The 19,056-nt window shown below is 36.6% G+C and overlaps 1 protein-coding gene across 1 annotated transcript in view; it reads left to right on the top strand.

Annotated features, from left to right (window-relative positions):
- The first annotated feature begins 5,801 nt into the window (after positions 1 to 5,801).
- TTC21B (tetratricopeptide repeat domain 21B) overlaps positions 5,802 to 19,056 on the top strand; it is a 77,209-nt gene continuing 63,954 nt past the window's right edge. The window contains exons 1-6 of the mRNA XM_037745787.1: positions 5,802 to 5,959; positions 9,047 to 9,176; positions 9,267 to 9,377; positions 12,741 to 12,907; positions 15,091 to 15,213; positions 17,235 to 17,392. Coding sequence (XP_037601715.1) covers positions 5,939 to 5,959; positions 9,047 to 9,176; positions 9,267 to 9,377; positions 12,741 to 12,907; positions 15,091 to 15,213; positions 17,235 to 17,392 — 710 coding nt within the window. The 5' untranslated portion in view covers positions 5,802 to 5,938. The remainder of the gene's footprint in view (positions 5,960 to 9,046; positions 9,177 to 9,266; positions 9,378 to 12,740; positions 12,908 to 15,090; positions 15,214 to 17,234; positions 17,393 to 19,056) is intronic.

Raw genomic sequence — 19,056 nt, 5'->3', positions numbered from 1 at the left:
GATAAATTAAACACAGAGATTAAAATAATTTTAAAAATAAAACAAATATTGGAACTGTAAAATACATTTGCTGAATGTAAAAATTTAGTAGAGGCTGTCAACAGTAGAATGCATCAAGCAGAGGAAAGAATCAGTAATCTTGAAGACAGGCTGCTGGATAATGCACAGTCAGAAGAATAAAAAGAAAGAAGAATGAAAACCAATAAAGAATACTTACAAGATATAGAATGTTACCTCAAAAAACAAAATCTACGAATTACTGGTGTTTAAAAGCGAGTAGAGCAAGAGCAAGAAGTAGAAAGTTTATTTAAAGAAACAAAACAGATGACCTTCCAAAACTTCAAAAAGAAACATTCAGGTATAGGAATGTCAGAGAATATCAAACAGATCTAACCCAAATAGCACTACCCCAAGGAATGTAATAATCAGATTCCCGAAGGTCAAGGACAAAGAGAGAATTTGAAAAGCAGCAAGAGAAAAGAAGTAAATAACATATAAATGATCTCCAATTCATTTGGCTACAGATTTTTTCAATGGAAATCACACAGGAAGGGAAAGAGTGCACCAACATTTTCAGAATGTTGAAAGAAAAAACTGCTATTCAAGAACACTTGAATTAGCAAAGCTATCTTTCAGATATGAAGGGGAAATAAAATCTTTCCCAGACAAATAAGAGCTGAGAGAATTGAACACCACCAGACCCATTTTTAAAGACATGCTAAAGAGAGTTCTTTTATTTGAGAGGAAAACAATAACACAAAATTGAAGGTATAAAACCTACCAGTAAAATGAAGTACATAGACAAACCCAGATTACTGTAATAACTGCATGGTGTGCAATTCACTCCTCTAGTACAAAGCCCAAAAGATAAATCTATCGAAAGCATTAATAGCTACAGCAACTTGTTAAGAGAGAGATAATATAAAAATATGTCAATTTAGATAAGTAAAAGTCAAAAAGTGGGGGAATAGGATTAAAGTATAGATTTTTGTTTTTATCTTTTTTCTATACTATTGTTTGTAATCTAAGATAAATTGTCATCTCCTTAAAATAACTTATATCTATAAGATGTGTTTTTGCAAGTCTCAGGATAACCACAATGCAAAAACCAATAATTCACTAAATATGAAAAGCAATGAATTAAAGCATTCTACCAGAGAAAAAGTATTTAACCAGAAAGGAAGAAAGTAAGAAGGGAGGAAAGGAAGGAGTTCTGAATTAACCAGCAAACAAGTAACAAAGTGGCAGTAGTCTTTACTTATTAATAGCCTTCAGTGTAAAGGGACTCAGTTCTCTAATTAAATGGCATACAGTGGCTGAATAGATAAACAACCAAGACCCAACTATATGCTGCCTACAGAAAAACAAACAAACAAACAAAAAAAACTTCACCTATAAATATACAGTCTGAAAGAGAAGAGATGGAAAAAGAAGAGATGGAACAAGATGTTAAATATAATTGGAAACCAAGAAAGAGCAGGAGTGGCTGTACTTACAGGAGATAAAATAGCCTATGTATCAAAGACTGTAAAAAACAAAAGAAAACAAAACGCAAAAGATCACTACATAATGATAAAGAAGTCATTTCAGCAAGAAAATATAACAATTACAAATATCTGTGCACCAAACACTGGACCACCCAAGTATGTACAGCAAACATTAATAGATCTAAAGGGAGAGATAGATTGTAATACAATAATAGTAGGGGACTTTATTACCCTATCCTCAAAAATGAAGAGATCATTTAGAGAGAAAATCAAAAAGGGAATATGGAGATAAACTACACACTGATAGGCCTAACTAACATTTACAGAATATTTCACCCAACTTTACAGAATAACATTCTTTTTTGTCATTAACACATGGAACATTCACAATAATAAACCATATCTTAAGTCACAAAACAGGTCCCAACCAGTTTAAAATGTAGAAACAGCCAAACATGATAGCTTGTGCCTATAGTTCTAGTTGCTTAGGAGGCTAAAAAAATACCTAGAAGTCAATTTAACCAAAATGTGAAAGATCTATATAAGGAAAATGATAAAACACTGATAAAAGAAATTAAAGAGCACATACAAAAAAATGGAAGGATATTCCATGCTCATAGATTGGAAGAATAATATTGTTAAAATGTCAGTACTATTCAAAGCAATTTACAGATTCAGTGCAATCCTTATCAAAAAAAAAGAATGAAATTCTTCACAGAAATGGAAAAAAAAAAAAATTTACCTGGAACCACAAAGGACCCTAATAGCCAAAACAATCCTGAACAAAAAGGACAAAGCTAGATGCTTCACATTATCTCATTTCAAAATTTATGACAAAGCTATAGTACCAAAACAGCATTGCGTGGGCATAGACCATATAATGTGTATAGGACAGTCACATAGAACAATGGACCAGAACAGAGAATCCAGATGTAAATCCATGTATTTATAGCCAACCTATTTTTGACAAAGTCTCCAAGAACACCATGGGGAACGATAGTCTCTTCGATAAAGGGTGCTGGGAAAATTGTGTAACCAAATGTAGAAGAATGAAACTAGGCCCCAAATTCCTACCATATAAAAAAATCAAATCAAAATAAATTAAACACTTAAATCTAAGACCTGAAACTTTGAAACTACTAGAAGAAGACATTGAGGAAATGCTCCAGGATGATGATATAGAAAAAAATTCCTATGTGTAAGGCCTCAAAAGCATATGCAATCAAAGCTAAAATAGATAAAAGAGATTACATCAAGCTAATCTCCTCTGCATAGTAAAGGAAACAATCACTATAGTGAAGAGATAACTCATAAAATGGGAGAAAATTATTTACAAGCTTTCCATCTGAGAAGAGATTAATAACCAGAATTACATAAGAAGCTCAAACAACTCAATAGCAAAAAATATCTGATTTAAAAATGAACAAAAGATCTCAATAGACTTTTCTCAAAAGAAATCATACAAATGCCTAACAGGGACATGAAAAAATGCTCATCACTAATAATCCAAAAAATGAAAATCAAAACTACAATGAGTTATCATCTCACACCAGTTAAAATGGCTTTTTAACAACAAGACAAGTAATAACATGCTGGTAAGGATGTAGAGACAGGGGAATCCTCATATTCTCTTAGTGGAAATATAAATTAGTTCAGCCATTACGGATAAAAGGATGGAGCTTCCTCAAGCAACTAAAAATAGAACTACCATATGTTCTACCAGTTCCACTGAATATATAGTCAAGAGAAAGAAAATCAATACATTGAAAAAGATCTGCATTTCCATGTTTATTGCAACACTATTCACAAGAGCCAAAATATGAAATCAACCTAAGTGCCCATCAATGAATGAAAGGATAAAGAAAATTTAGTACACAATGGGATGTTGTTCAGCCACAACAATGAAGCCTTGTTATTTACAGCAACATGGATAGATTTGGATGTCACTATATTAAGTGAAATAAGCCAAGCACAAAAAGACAAATATTGTGTGTTCTCACTGACACGTTGGAGCTCAAAAATCAATCTCATGAAAATAAAGTAGGTTGCTGGTTACCAGAGGACACAAAGGGTATGGAAATAGCAGAAAGAAGAGAAATCGACTAATGTGTACAAATATATAGTTGATAGAAGAAATAAGATCTAGTGTGAGACAGATCAGTAGGATGAGTAAAGTTTCATCCCCACTACCCCCGTCCATGAAACATTTATCTTCTGTGAACTGTCTTCCAGGAAACTGGTCCCTGGTGCCAAAATGGTTGGGGACCACTGTTATAGAGCACTATGTGTGTTTAATGGGAATTATTGGTTATACAGTGACTTATGTGTCAGGAACTTTTAATATGTCTGTAAGGCTTTCAGTAAATAAGCAAAATGAGGCTTAGGGAAATTACTTCTTCAAGTCACAAAAGTAGCTAGCATAATAAGAGCTCCCCCTCAGATGCGGGAGATTGTATTCTTGCTAAGACACTGTGATATTTTTATACCCATCCAGTTATGGTGATCCTTAAAGACTTCATGAGATTTGAAATGAACTCTGAAGAAGGAGATTTTCTCAGGTGAAGAAAGCTCAAAACGAAGTAGGGGAAAGCATTTCCAGAAGAAGGAATGTTTGTCCCACTGACCCGGAATAAAAGCTCCTTGAAGCGCAGGTAGAAGATAGGGCTTGAAAAGACAATGAGGTGAAGAGTCTTGGATATGAGACTCAAAAGTTTGTAGCTCGTAAAAGTGAGCCAATAAAAATGTTAATGCTAAGGAATGCATCGATTTTGCAAAGACAAGGTTTTTCTGGCCTGAGATTCAAAATAAATTTCTTACATGAAATCTAATCAGGGCACAGGGCACACAAAGTCACCATGAGTGTCAAAGCAAATCTCAGAGTACTTTTAATGCAATAAACATTCATGAAACATCAGGCATGGTGTTTTGTGCTAAATAATTCAACCTTAGAACAAAATTCAGTGAAGATAATAACAGGCTAAATGAATATGACTTCAAAGGTCTCCAAAAGGTAGGCTGATCATCTGTTCTGTTAACCATGATCCTGAGATATTTCCTTACAGATGAACTTTTCCCTTATAACCAAAGGTTTACAGTTCAAGATTATACACTTCATTGAACACCCTGGCCCTGTGGTATTCTTTGCTGTATACCAAGTTCGGATTAATTTGCAGCTCTGAAAATCAGACAAGCAGATATTACCAGTTGTTCATCACCACAGACATTTAGCTGGACTATGAATATTGGAAAGAAAAAAAATGCTCATGAAAATATGTGGCGAATTCCTTTAAAGAGAAACCAGTGAGAAATATTGCTTCACCTTAAAGCCTAGCTACCCTTTTTCTCAAGACTGTCCTTACATAACCTATCGGCATGGGGAAAAAGTCAATGTTTATAAACTCCTTAAGAAACTTAAAATCTGGAAGAGGCAACTACGCATCATGTCAACTAAATAAAGTAAGATCATTAACACTAAGATCAAAATTTGGAATCCACGTGAAAGATTCTGCAAGGATCACTGAAATCTCAGACCTTATGTACTATTTAAAATATTTCTTTAAGCAGAAATAGAAAATCTCTTAGTCCATTCTATTTCAATTTAATTTCCTGGTCTTAAGAAATCTGTGTTTAACTGATTGAGTTGCCTAATAGGTGCAAACATGAAAATTTGCATTGGGACTAACTTTATTCTCAGCTTAAAATCAGCAGTATCAATAAAAACACAAATACCGATTTTTTGAAAGTTTAACTTATTTGCCCCTCTTATTATCGGGGCAAGTAAAAACGGGCTAATGGAACATGCATTCTAACAAAGGAGATTGCCGCAACGCCTGCAGAGACCGGCCCAAGCTCAACGCATTTCTGCTAAGAACGTGTGATTTTTTTCTGCGCCACCTTGTGGCCAAAAAACAATTCGCCCAAGTGAAAGTTGACCGTTTTTTCCCGCGGCTGCCCAGCCTTCCCGAGAGCCGCACTGCGGGAATCGGCCTCCAGACAAACGTGCAGAACATGGTGTCTTCCTTCACAGTCAGTGATGGTAAACAGACTTCCCGTTCTTCCTACTTCCTCCTCCGTTTCCTTTATTCCTTAATTCCATTTCCTCGGCCCCCCAACCACTGTCCTCAGACAGGCGTTTCCCAGTGTGACCTCCTTTTCCAGATGCACCATCCGGCGGCGGCCCTTTTCCCTTTTCCCAGCCCGAACCCTCCCGGATCGCCCTCGCAGTCCTCCCTCTGGGTCCCCGCCCCGCCTGCTCCGCCGCAGCGCGCTCCCGCCACACAGGCCCGCCCCTCCCGCCGGCAGCCAATGGGGGCGCGGCCGCGCCCCGCCCCTCCCGCCAGGTCTCGGGGCGCCAGCGGGCTCCGGGAGCCTGGGGTTCCTGAGTTCCTGTCTTCCGTGGGGCTGCGGCGAGACTACGTCCCATAGCCTCGCAGCCTGGCCTCGGGGCAGCCATGGACTCGCAGGAGTTGAAGGTGAGCGGACGGGCGGGGTTCCTTTGCGGGCCGCTGGCTCGGGGGCGCGGAAGGCGCTCGGGTGGCTTTGCTAGGCCGCCGTTTCCCGGCGGTGCCCCGGCCGCCCGAGTTGCAGGGTGGGCCTGCAGCCTCCGCCCTCCGCCGGCCCTGCTGGGAAAGCCCCAGGTCTGGGCAGCCCGCCCGCGCGCTGTTTCTGAATTGCTCGTCCCCATGCAGCTGGTTGTGTTTACTTTTGCATCATGTTTACTAGGAAAGCTTGGGTTACCTATGACACAGCGCCTCCAGGTGAGACTTTTTAAGGACTTAAGGCAAACTAGTGTCAGCTCCCACAGTGGATAGTAAAAAGAGCCCAGAAAGATCATATGCAACCCATTAAAGACGTGAGACTTAAAAATGTAAGAGTCGTTATTTCAGGGTGATCGTCTTCTCTATCACTGACTCATCCATTCAGCAGATATTAATGACAGTCAACTTAAGAAAGGCAGATAAAAACAGTTAAAGACACGAGGCTTGAAAATAACTTAGGATGTTGGTCTTCTGTATTCATTTGTTCACTGATTCATTCGTTCAGCAAATATTTATGAAGGGCTTACTGTATGTCCGGGAGAAGCTGGAGATGGCAGTGTGCAAAACTGAACAGTCTCTGCCTTCTCGGATTTTACAGGCTAATTAATGTTGGGGGAAAACCCTAATTCAGCTCATTCAACAAGTATTTATTGAATGCCTCCTACATGTCTAGCACTGTTCTAAGCACTGAAGTAATACAACCAAGAAAAACTCTTCCAAGCTTGGAGCTTACATATGAGTAGGAGGAGTCAGACAAGTAGGTAAATAAAATGTGTATTCTGTGAGATGGTGGTAAGTAGATGGGGGACAATTTGGTAGTGCGAGAGGTTAGGGGATGCTGAAGTGTCTTGTTTTTCTGCCTGAAATTTTACATTATCCTCTGTTCTAGCTATTCTGCCATCCCCTTAAATTTTTTCATACCCTTAAATGCATTCTTTGCACTACCACCCAAGTGAACTTTTTAATAAAACGCTTTAATGTAAAAATGGGACTCCTCATCCCTTAGACGTGAGAATTAAGTCCAAGTACTTAACATGAGGCTCTTTTCACCCCACCTTTCTGTCCAACCTCATCTTCCAATACTCTCTTTCTTTCCGGAGCAGGGAATGGCCAATTTTCTCAACAAAGGGCCAGATAATACACATTTTAAACTTTATGGGCCATATGGTCTGTCACATCTACTTGGCCGTTGTCATTCAAAACAGTACATGTTATAAATGAGCAGACTGACGCATTGTAAGAAGGTCCAGAGATTTAAAGGCAGGTCTTTTTGCCTTTAAATTCGTGTCCTTTTTGTGGTGCTATGCCACTGCCTTTCAGGAGGATTATAGATACTTAGTGGTAGTGTACGGAAGGCAAGTAAGAGGTTATTAAACGTGTCCTCAGTTGTGGCAAAGTAAGGGGTCGTTTTGCAACTTTAGGGGCTGGAGCATTGGAGGAAAACTGCGCTTCACTGAGGTGTGCTGTGGGAGTCTGGAGATGGAGTATGGATCACATTTTTAAGAAACGTGACTAAAAAGGAGGGTAGGGAGCGGTGACCACATGGAGGAAGGCAGATAAAATTACAGAGACTGGTCTAGAGAAGTAGGTGAACTATAGCCTGCCAGAAACAAGAAACTATAAAACAGAGCTGTCAGGCGGGTGTGGTGGCTCACATCTGTAATCCCAGCACTTTGGGAGACGCAGGCAGGTGGATAGCTTGAGGTCAAGAGTTTGAGACCAGCCTGGCCAACATGGTGAATGAAACCCCATCTCTACTTAAAACTACAAAAATTAGCCAGGCACAGTGGTGCGTGCCTGTAAGTCCCAGCTTGGGAGGCTGAGGCAGAAGAATCATTTGAACCCAGGAGGCAGAGGTTGCAGTGAGCAGATATTGTACGACTGTGCTTCAGCGTGAGTGACAGAATGAGACTCTGTCTCTAAATAAATAAATAAATACCCCTTCCACGAGCACTCCCTTCGTGGAAGCCTGTCTTCTCCTGAGCTCCATCTCTCTCTATTCTCTTCCATTCAGTGTGGAAGCTGTTTCCTCTCCTGCATTCCATCTGTCTGGATTCTCTCACTCAGTGTGAGAGTTAGCTGTTTCTTTCTCTCCCCTTCTCCTGTTTCTCTCTCTCTCTAAATAAATCACTTTCTACAAACAAACAAACAAACAATAAATAAATAAATAAAATAGAGCTGTCTAGACAGCCTTAGATTTCAATCCTGTCAGTCACCTGTATTTCTCACTGCTACTGAACAAGATGTAGAGTCCAGGTAGGATGCTGTGGAATAGCCCAAACTGCTTTCTGGTGAATTAGGTGTATCCTATTAATGGTGGGAAAGTGTGGTTTCTCTCTTTGATGAGGTTAGCGACCAAGCCTTAGACATAATCCCAAGAAAAATGGTAGATAGCACAGGTCCATTTTTATTCAGAAGTTAGTAGCTCTTGATAGTGGTTTTGTCTTATAAATGGAAAAATATAATTTGGAAAAAGCTTAAAGAGAGCCATTTCCATTGAAAAATAGTATATTTTTAACTGACAATTTGTTGCAGAACTCAAGCCAATTAAGATAACATTTGGTGATAAATTGAAGAATTTAATTTGTCATTACTCTGTAATGCTGTAATAAAATACTGGATATTTAAAAATATGTTCTGGCAGTGGAAGCCTCTTGTCTTTTTTTTCTTTTTTAATTCCTGTTTATTGTCTGCTTTTCTGTTTTCTAAACTATTCAAGAAAATGTGGGCAAAGGAAAAAAGGTGAAAGCAGGCTCATTTCTGTGCTGTTAACAAAAACCTTAGGAAAAAGGATCGAAATTATTAGAAAACATTGAATTATTTTGGTAATTTTATGATCATTCAGTTCTGCAATCTTTAACATTGAGTTCTAGCCATTAACAATATTTTAAGGAACTTGGGAGAAAAAAGTCACATTGCCTGAGCTTTACATTATTCTAGATGTTAGGTTAATATCTGTTTCTTAGAGTAATTCAGAGCACCAGAATTCCTTAATAACATTTTCTCATTATTTCCTTTTAGACTTTGATTAATTACTATTGTCAAGAGAGGTATTTCCATCATGTGTCACTGGTTGCCAGTGAAGGAATTAAGAGGTATGGAAGTGATCCAGTCTTCAGGTTTTATCATGCCTATGGCACATTAATGGAAGGTACGTGCTAATTATTAAATGTGTTTCATCAGTTTTAAATTCTTGCTTTGCACTAAGAACAGTTTTTCATATCATAATCTTGATTTTCAGGTAAAACTCAAGAAGCTCTTCGAGAATTTGAGGCTATTAAAAATAAACAAGATGTATCACTTTGTTCTCTGATCGCACTGATATATGCCCATAAAATGAGTCCTAATCCAGGTATGGTATTTAAGTACAATGCTTAGGACAATTTTCCTATTCAATTCATTTTGATTTTTCTCAATTACCAAGCCATTCAGTCTGATCACACTGTATTGTATATTGTCTGTAGATACAATTTATACATGTGTTTATCTTCCTGACAAGGATATAAATTCATCAGGCACAATAAATGTGTCTTACACTACTTTCGTTTTCTTTATATCCTATGGCAGAGATTTCATTAGTACATAGGGATTTTTTTTTAGTTCACTTAAAGGGGAATGTATATTAGTAATTGTCATACAAAAAATGGATAGCCAAAAAAACAGGTACCGTATGTACATAAATTGTCCTGCAGCAGCCAAGTTTACAACTTATGTGCAAACATACAGCCAATGTGGTTTATTTCTTCTGTATATTAAGCTTCTTGAGAGCCTTTAAACCCTTTATGAGGGCTAGCTCTTGGAAGATATTCAGTAAATATTTATGCAGTAGTAGGCTGACCAGATCATGACTAGATTATAGAAGAAACTTTATACCTGAACCAGCAATTAAAGTTGTGTAAACTGCTGGGCACAGTGGCTGAAGCTAGTAATCTCAGGAACTTGGGAGGCTGAGGTGAAGTACTTGAGCCCAAGAGTTTGAAGCCAGCCTGGGCAACATAGTTAGACACTCATCTCTTAAAAAAAAACAGAAAATAAAAAAGTTACGTGAACTGTCTTAATGTACAGTTAACTTAATGATGAAGGCAGAGAGTATCCAGATTATCTATAATAAAGGTGAAGTGATGTTATTTTCTTCCATATATATCCAGTAACAGCTAATAGGGTTGTAAGTATAGATTGTGTTTTAAATAATTAGATAATAAACAAAGGTCATGGACTGGTTCCTTGAATATTAGAAGAGTCTTTTTTTATAGCGATCCGTGACATACCTCCTTCATGCACAAATCAATACAAAGTTATTTAAAACGTGTAAATATGTGCTTAATTTCTTTAAGACACCATGCCTAATCCTGTTAGATAATACTAATGAATTGTGATAAGTGGTCCATGACATCAAGTTGGTAATCTAGTGGAGAAAACAAAATTTAAAAACCACAAAGATTAAATTCTATTGTTTCTATTAAATATAAAATGAAACAAATGAGTTTTTAGTTAATTGAAGTGGATATGCACTATTAAACTGTAAGAGTAGGCTGAGAAGGCTTTCTGAAAGTTTGGAACTTAATCTGATCTTTGAAGGACAGGTAGAATTTGAATATGAAGAGTGTCCACCAGAGAGGAGAAATGGATGGGCAAATACATGGAAGTGGCTCAGGATTAGGCTCTTCTGTGGATCATTAGTACACAGGGATTTTTTTCTCCATGCTCCAGTGGGTGTCTGTTTAGTTAGAGCAGAGAATTTTCATGGGAGAGCTGTAGTCAGTAAGTCTAAATAAAAGAACTTAGCACAAAATAATTTCTTTTTAGAATTAAGTTTTTATTTAATTGGTTATTCTTACAGTGTTGATTCTGTTGGAAACTGTGATTTCCAGGACACTGATGGAGTCAGAAATACTGTTCAGAGGCACCTTAGTGCTAACTCTGCTTTGCACCAAAAATGATGCTGAATGGACTTGAGCTCTAGCAGGGGCCCAGATGTCTGTAAATACTGCCTAGGAAAGTCGTAGATTGTTAGCGTACATTCTTCCAGAATGCTGATGTAAGCCCTGCTTATAAAAAGGCTTAAATCTGGCAACAGCTTTATTCAGACAGTGTTATAGCTGATTGATACCTCATTAGGGACGTGATAGAAATCTGAGTAGGAAAGATTTCCTGTACAATGCCTGCTCCTGCCCTGATTTTTTTTTTTCTGTTTCTGTATAATGGCTGTTTACTGAACACTTTTGAAGGGATTGGAGGGGTGGGGAGTTGGGAGAGAAGAAATGGGTCTTCTTGCTAAGCAATCTGTAGACTTAGAGAAGCAGCTGTGTTTCCTTAACTCAGATTGTACCTTGTTAATTCCACATTTAAATTTATATCATTAGAGTTAAAAGGAAGAGTCACATACCTTTCTCCGTGATAGACATTCCAGAAAGATAGAACAGTTAGAATCACAGGCCTCAATGTACATTTCTTCCTCCTCATTGCATAGCTGATTTTGATTCTGATTCCATCCAGGATGTGGGTATGATTGACTTCTGTGTCCTAAGCAGATACTCATATATATAGAAAGTAAATAGATTTAATGTAAGTGAATAGCATTATCCATTTAGGGAAGCAGTCAGTATTAAACTATATAAGTAACAGCAATTATGCTATCTTTTTACTGGCCCATAGCAATAGCTGGCATGTTTATGTATTTTAGAATTGCATTTAAGAAGTATTAATACTTTGAGTGCTAATATTGGAACTGTTCCTAACAATTGTGGTTAGAAATATTATACATTTTTGTAAGTCTTCTTATAAAAAACATAGCATATATCCTTTCTATTTGGGGAAGGATGTAAACTCTACAGCTATATTGTGCATTACAATGATCCTTAACCATATACAAATTTTTTTTTTTTTTGAGATGGAATCTCTTCTGTTGTGCAGGCTGGAATGTAGTGGCATGATTTTAGCTCTCTGCAACCCCCACCTCCTGGGTTCAAGCAATTCTCCCTGCCTCCACCTCCCACGTAGCTGGGATTATAGGCACCCACCACCATGCCCATCTAATTTTTTTGTATTTTTAGATTGGGTTTCAGCATGTTGGCCAGGCTGGCCTCAAGCTCCTGACCTGAGGTGATCTGCCCACCTCGGCCTCCCAAAGTGCCGGGATTACTGGTGTGAGCCACTGTGCCTGGCCATATACAGCCTTTTTAGCGAGTTTGAGGAACTGAATTTGAAATTTTATTTAATTCTAATTAATTTACTTTTTAAATTTAAAAGTGACACTTGATTCAGTTATCAGAAAACTTATGTTTGGAATAACTTGAGTCTAAATATCTGCTTTTCAGACAGAAGTTTTATGAAATCTAAGTACAAATCAAGTATTTCTGAATAAAATTTATCATCTTAATTGAGATGTGCTTTTAGTATGAAATACCAGATTTCACAATTAGTAAGAAAAAAGAATGCAAAACATCTCATGAATTTTTATATCGATGATGCATTGAAATTATATCTTAGATATATTGGGTTATATAAAGCATCAAGATTAATTTTACTTGTTTCTTTCTATTTCTTTGATAGGGCTACTAGAAGATTTTAAGTTACCTATATGGCTTGCATTTTATTTCTGTTAGACAGTACCACTATGGAGAGAAGTAAATTATTTGCCTTGTTAGTCATCTGGCCTATTATAAATACCTGATCCAGAATTTAATTTTTATTTAATATCATTTTCCCCTCCCAGATAGAGAAGCTATTCTGGAATCAGATGCCAGAGTGAAGGAGCAACGTAAAGGAGCTGGAGAGAAAGCTTTATACCATGCAGGCTTATTTTTATGGCACGTTGGTCGCCATGATAAAGCGAGAGAATATATTGACAGAATGATCAAAATGTCAGATGGCAGTAAACAGGTAACTATTTCTCTGATTTTAAAATAATAACATTAAAAGACGCTTATGTTATTGATATATCAAGTAGTATCTGTGATTTAGTTCTTTGTTATTGTCCACTCTGGTGCCACTTTATAAATAATGGCTTTATTTTAACCCATTTATGATTATCAAGTGGTTAATAGTGTATTTATTGTAGAATAGGGATTCTCTAAGGTTAGTTTTATGCTACTAATCCTCCCTGGTTCCTTCCCTCTGTTTTTCTCTTTCTTTTTCTCTCCCTTTTCCTTCCTTCCCTCCATGTTTTATTCTTTCCTTTCCTCCCTCTCTCCTTACTGAACAGCTCCAGATACAAGGCACCATTATCTGTACGATTAGTAAGGCAAAGGAAAAGAATACCTAAACTTTGCTTTTGTGAATGAATAATTGAGCAGAGGCATAGAGCATCTCCTTGGCTAATATTGTGAGAAAAATGGTAGATGATAGGCAAGAGATGTGACTAAGTTGTGCAAGAAAATAATAGATAACATTTATTGGTTGCTTACTTTGTGCTAGGCACTATTTTAAATTAAGGAGAGATCATGCGTATAAGTGTTAAGAGAATGTGAAAGAATTTTTTTGAAGGAAATAGCATTTGAGCTAAAACCTGAAAGATGAATACAATTTCAACAGGTAAAGATTATGGAAAAGCAAAGTAGATACTCCCAAAGTGAGAAATAATAGATGGAAATGAGACATGTTACTTCTGGGTACACTGAGATACTCATATTTGATGGAACACAGGATACAGAGATAACGAGGGTGGAAGGAAAGCTTAGAGAGGTAGATTGAGACAAATTGAAGGATCTTGACAGCTAGTTACAAATATTTGCACCTGATTTGACATGCATTGAGAGGCTGTTGAAGACCTTTAATCATGGTACTGATTTTATTAGGGTGCAAATCCAAAAGATTCATATAACAGTGGTTTCTAGAATGAAGTGGCTTGAGGTTAAACTGGAATGAATGCAGCAAAAAGAAAAAGATAGTACTTTCTTGCAGAAGGTTTTGAGGCACTACACTAAAATATTGTACAGTGAGTATAAAGTTCAGAATTTTTAAATACTGACAGGACCTGTGAACTGATAATAAATAGTTGGGAAAGATAACAAGTTGTCACGTATTAGTATATCGTTGAGGCATTAAGCCTAAATAAATTAGAGACCAGTTAACATAATTAGAAAATACATTGGCATAAGAAGCTAATCATAAGGGAGGTGATATATTTGACTTAAGACATGCTGTATTTCTGGTGCTGGCAGAACAGTAAGATGGAGATAGCAGATTAATTTCTGGAAAAATAAAAATTTAGAAAAGGTTTTGGGCTAGAAATATAGGTTGGAAATCATCCACACAGAGACAATAGTTAAAATCACTCAAATAGTGGCACTGATTTAGTACATAGCATTGGTTAAGATTCTTATCTGTGTTTTCAAGTGAAATACAGGGAGATAAACATAATCTTAGTTAAAGATTTATAAATTGGTTAATTACCCTAGATTTTTTTTAATAGAAGGGCATATTACACAGTTTTTTATTTGACCTTAAGCAGAAAAATAACCAGTTTGCATATTCTTTTCAATCATATAGGTCTTACAACCCATGGGCCCACTAACGTGAAAAGATAAATATCCATGAGTTATTCAGTTTTTAATTTCTCAGGTCATTGACCTGTCATTTGAAATTCAATAGACTAATCAAAGAGATTAAGAAAATAGTTGCCAGAATATATGAATCTTTAAGATATGCGAAGCAAGACATTTTCTGTTATTTCATTTTAGTTCATTTAGGCTGTTTGTCCATAAAGAGACAACAAATACTCATGTATATATTGAATTACATGTTTAAGCATTATTAATCGTCAATTACTAGCAAAATCTCAGAGAAAAATAATGGTTTTAACACTAATGAAATATTTGATAAGCATCTTAATTTTAATATTGAGCTCAATACTAATGTTAAAGGCTGAAATTTGTAGTATAGTTCCCAAGACAGTAGGCTGGCAAGGGTTCAAATGTGATTTCACTAACAGAATTTTATTGTTCATAACATTATTTGATATAGTCCTTTTTGCTATTAATTGCCAAAAAATGACATTAGGCTCTTTATTAACATTTATTTCTTTCATTTCTAAAAATGTAAAAATAGAATTATTTATTTTACAGGGGCACATTTTGAAAGCATGGCTTGATATTACAAGAGGAAAAGATGCTTACACTAAAAAAGCACTGAAGTATTTTGAAGAGGGACTCCAAGATGGGAATGATACTTTTGCTCTGCTGGGTAAGGTGAGTTGGAGCTAAGGTAATAAATCATGCTTCAAATTTTATTCATAATATATTTGAAACCTGACAAAACCAAGTAGCTCAAAAAAGTTGATTAATTTTCATGATACTATTGTCAGCTCACAGTTGTAAGGGGGACTTGCATTTGTGCAGAACAATGAGCAACACACTAGAGAAATACATTCCCTGCCAAAGTTCCTGAATCCTGGATCAACTGTAACCATTATTATTGTTTTATTTCATACATTCTTTCCTCAGCATTTATTGTATGTCTATGTATGTGAAGCATCACTCTTGATATTAGAAACCCTGAGCAAGACAAAACCTCTTGTTTTTATGGAGCCTATATTCTACTGATAGAGACAGACAATAAACAAAATAAGTAAGTAAATTATGTAGTATATTGGAAGGTGATAAGTACAATGGAAAATAAATACAGCAGGAAAAGCTGGAGGGCATGAACTTCCAATTTTACATGAAGTGGTCAGAGAAAGTGACATTTGAGCGAAGACATTTAAGGAGGTGAGGGTTAAAACCCTGTGGGCATTGGGGAAAGTATTACAAATAGAGGAGATAATGAGTTCAGACAACTTAAGGAGTATTCAGGAGGCCAAAGTGGGATGAGCCAAGAGAACAGAAGTGAAGGCCTGGGGAAGAAAGGTGGGATGGGGGTTAGGAGGAGTGGTGGGCCTGTTCTGTAAGGGCTTTGGCTTCTACCTTCAATTAGAGAAACAGGCAACCAATACAAAGTTTTGAACAGAGAAATAACATGATGGGACATACGTTTTAAGTGATGAGCAATTGATGGAGTCATTAGAACTCAGCAAAGGATGGAAATATTTAAGTAGGACTTTTTCTTCAATCCCTATTAATGCTTTCTAAATGCCTTAAAAATTTTTTTTTAATTATTTTGACTCAGCAAAAAGCAATTAAGTTTATATGTTAATTTAAGTAAATTTATATGCTGATGTAATAGACAACGAGGATTAGTGTCTTGACTTGTGTTAATGTCCCCACATCACTTTTCCTGTCACTTTGCATGGACAGTGAGCCTATAGAACATAATTGTTCAGACCCACCACCCTCAGGTTTTACCTGATAGCACTGCTGTAGAAATTGGCCATACCTTTTTCTTGATCATTTTCTTTCTCTTAAAGAAAAGCTAGTTGATAAAAATGTGCCTCATCATTCTCTTTTTAATGTACCAACTATATTTGCAGCTTTATTTTTTCTATGAAAGTAGTACATGAACATAGTAAAAAAATTTTTTCAGAAAATGCAGTAAAATCTGAATGAGAAAATGAACATCACTATTGGAAATAACCAGTTATACTATTATGTATAATATCTCCTCATGTCAGTAAATATACAGCTACAAATTTATATCATCATTTTTGATGATTACTAAAGATTTTATTAAATAGATATACTATGATTTTGTCCTCTAGGTCCATTTGGGATTATTTTATACATAAACAATTCTGCCATAAATATCATCTATATACTTCCTTGTGATTTGCTCTACTTATTTCCTTCAGATAATTCATAGAAGTGAAAATGTTGAAGTAGAGGGATTTGTTTGAACTTTATTTTTCTTGTTCTTTTTGTTCTTTAAAATCGCATATTCTTTAACCTGAAAATAATTTCTTAAAAAAGATGCAAAATTTCTAAAATTTCAGATGCTACTTAAAAAATTTCCTGGAAACATTTTAATCTAAAAAGATAATTTTCCTGTTCTAAATGGGAACATTATTTTATGGTGTTTCCAAGAACATTTTAAAAAATTTTATCCTTTCATCACAGTTTTCAGCCATTTAAAAGTAAATTCTAAAACACAATAGCTTATATAATTTATTTGTATTATTCTGTAATGTTTTAAAATTTTGTTTTGACAAAAACTTTACTCCTCACAGAAAAGTCAGCAAATATTAAATGCTCATATCCTGCCTGCTCTGTGTTATGAAAATTTTGATATGAAAGATCATAGTTTTGATATCACTGTTTTTTTTTTTTCCTTCCATTAGGCACAATGCCTGGAGATGAGGCAGAATTATTCAGGTGCTCTGGAGACTGTGAACCAGATAATCGTGAACTTTCCGAGCTTCCTTCCTGCCTTTATTAAGAAAATGAAGTTACAACTAGCCTTGCAGGATTGGGACCAGACAGTTGAGACAGCACAAAGGTTAAGTAACAAAAGATGACACAAGTTGGATTTGGTTATAATTTTGAGAAAATCAAAATCTATGTGTATTTTTTGTCATGAGATTTTTTTTAATCTGATTTTTTCAAACAGTATGGAACTGAGGAAATACTTAAAATTATACTGCTTTTAAACATTGAGTTTATTATTTTACATACATATATGATTCCTCTTCTAAGACAAACACTCTTTTTAGGCAAACAGGCCAATATCCCTGTGGTCATAAAGCTTATATTCAAGTGAGAGGAACCAGATACTAAGCACACCAAATAAGTATATTTTATAGTATGTTAGAAAGTATAAGAGCTGTGGGGAAAAGATAAACCAGGAAAGAAATAGGGAGTGTTGAGGGGTTCAGTCTTATGAGGTGGTCACGGAAGGCTGAGACCTTTAGGAGTAAGCCATGCAGGTATTTGAGAGAAGACTTTGCAGAAAGAAGGAAAAGCAAATGCAGAGTCCCTGAGGCAGGAGCACAAGCCATGTGTTTGAGGAGTGGGGAGGAGTAAGAGAGGTGAGTAGGGTGTGAGGTCAGAGACAAGGTTGGGAGAGAGCCCATGCTAGATGGTGAAGGGTCTTGTTAGCCATATAAGGATTTGGGGTTTTCTTCTGAGACACGAGGTCACTGGAGGGTTTTGAGCAGAGGAGTGCCGTAATCTAAGTTCTATTTTAAAGAATCACTCTGCCATGTGCAAAACAGACTGTGGGTGAGCAGGCAAAGGCAAAAGCAGGGAGAGTGTTTTGAGAGCTGTTTGCCATCCTTGAGAAATGCTGGCGATTAGCCCCAGTATAGTTGTGGTGGAAGTGCTTTGAGAAATGATTGGAATCTAGACCTATAGTGTTTTGTTTAGAAAAGTAAGAGAAAGAATAGTTGAAGGTGATTCCAAGGTTTTTGGCCTGATTGAACTACTAGAATAACAACAACAGTGATGATGTTGAACTGTTGTAAAGCATTCAGAGTGCCTGGCTCATAGGAAGTGCTGTTTATTCCTAGAGTAACCCCAAGAGGAAGGCACTATTAGTATTTCTGTTTTACAACTGAATGGACTAAGGCACAGAGAGGTTAAGAATTTTCTCCAGAACCACACAGTTACTTTGTGGTGGAGTCAGGATTCAAATGCAGAGTACTCTAGTCCCAAAGCCTGTGCTCTTACATACTACTTATACTAGAGGATGGAGTTGGCTTCAGCTGGACAAGGAAATTATGGAAAAAAGAAGGTTTCAGGGCAGGTAAGGAGTTTAGCTTTGAACATTATAAGTTTGAAATGCCTATGAGAAGTGAAAGTAGAGATGGATGTATGAGCAGGCAGGTGGATGTCTGAATCTGGAGTTCTCGCAAGACCTCTAGGCAGTAGCTATATTTCGGAGTCACTGACTCACAGATGTAATTTAAAGCCGTAAGACTGAGAATAAATGTATTTGCATCACATATCAATACTTTCTGACTAACAGATGAGTTCGTGTCACTTAATACTGAAATTACAGGAAAGTAAATTTCATGGGTGATGCAAATATACCTTTAAAATCAGAATGTCTTAATAGAACTTCTCATGCAGACATTAGCAGGATCCTTTCAAGATACAAATGAGCCGGGCACGGTGGCTCACGCCTGTAATCCCAGCACTTTGGGAGGCGAGGCGGGTGGATCA

This window comes from Cebus imitator, unplaced genomic scaffold (assembly GCF_001604975.1).
Source record: "Cebus imitator isolate Cc_AM_T3 unplaced genomic scaffold, Cebus_imitator-1.0 Scaffold10, whole genome shotgun sequence".
Taxonomy (NCBI): Eukaryota; Metazoa; Chordata; class Mammalia; order Primates; family Cebidae; genus Cebus; species Cebus imitator.
The sequence above is the reverse complement of the archived record's forward strand: the minus strand, read 5'-3'. Positions and strand labels throughout refer to the sequence as shown.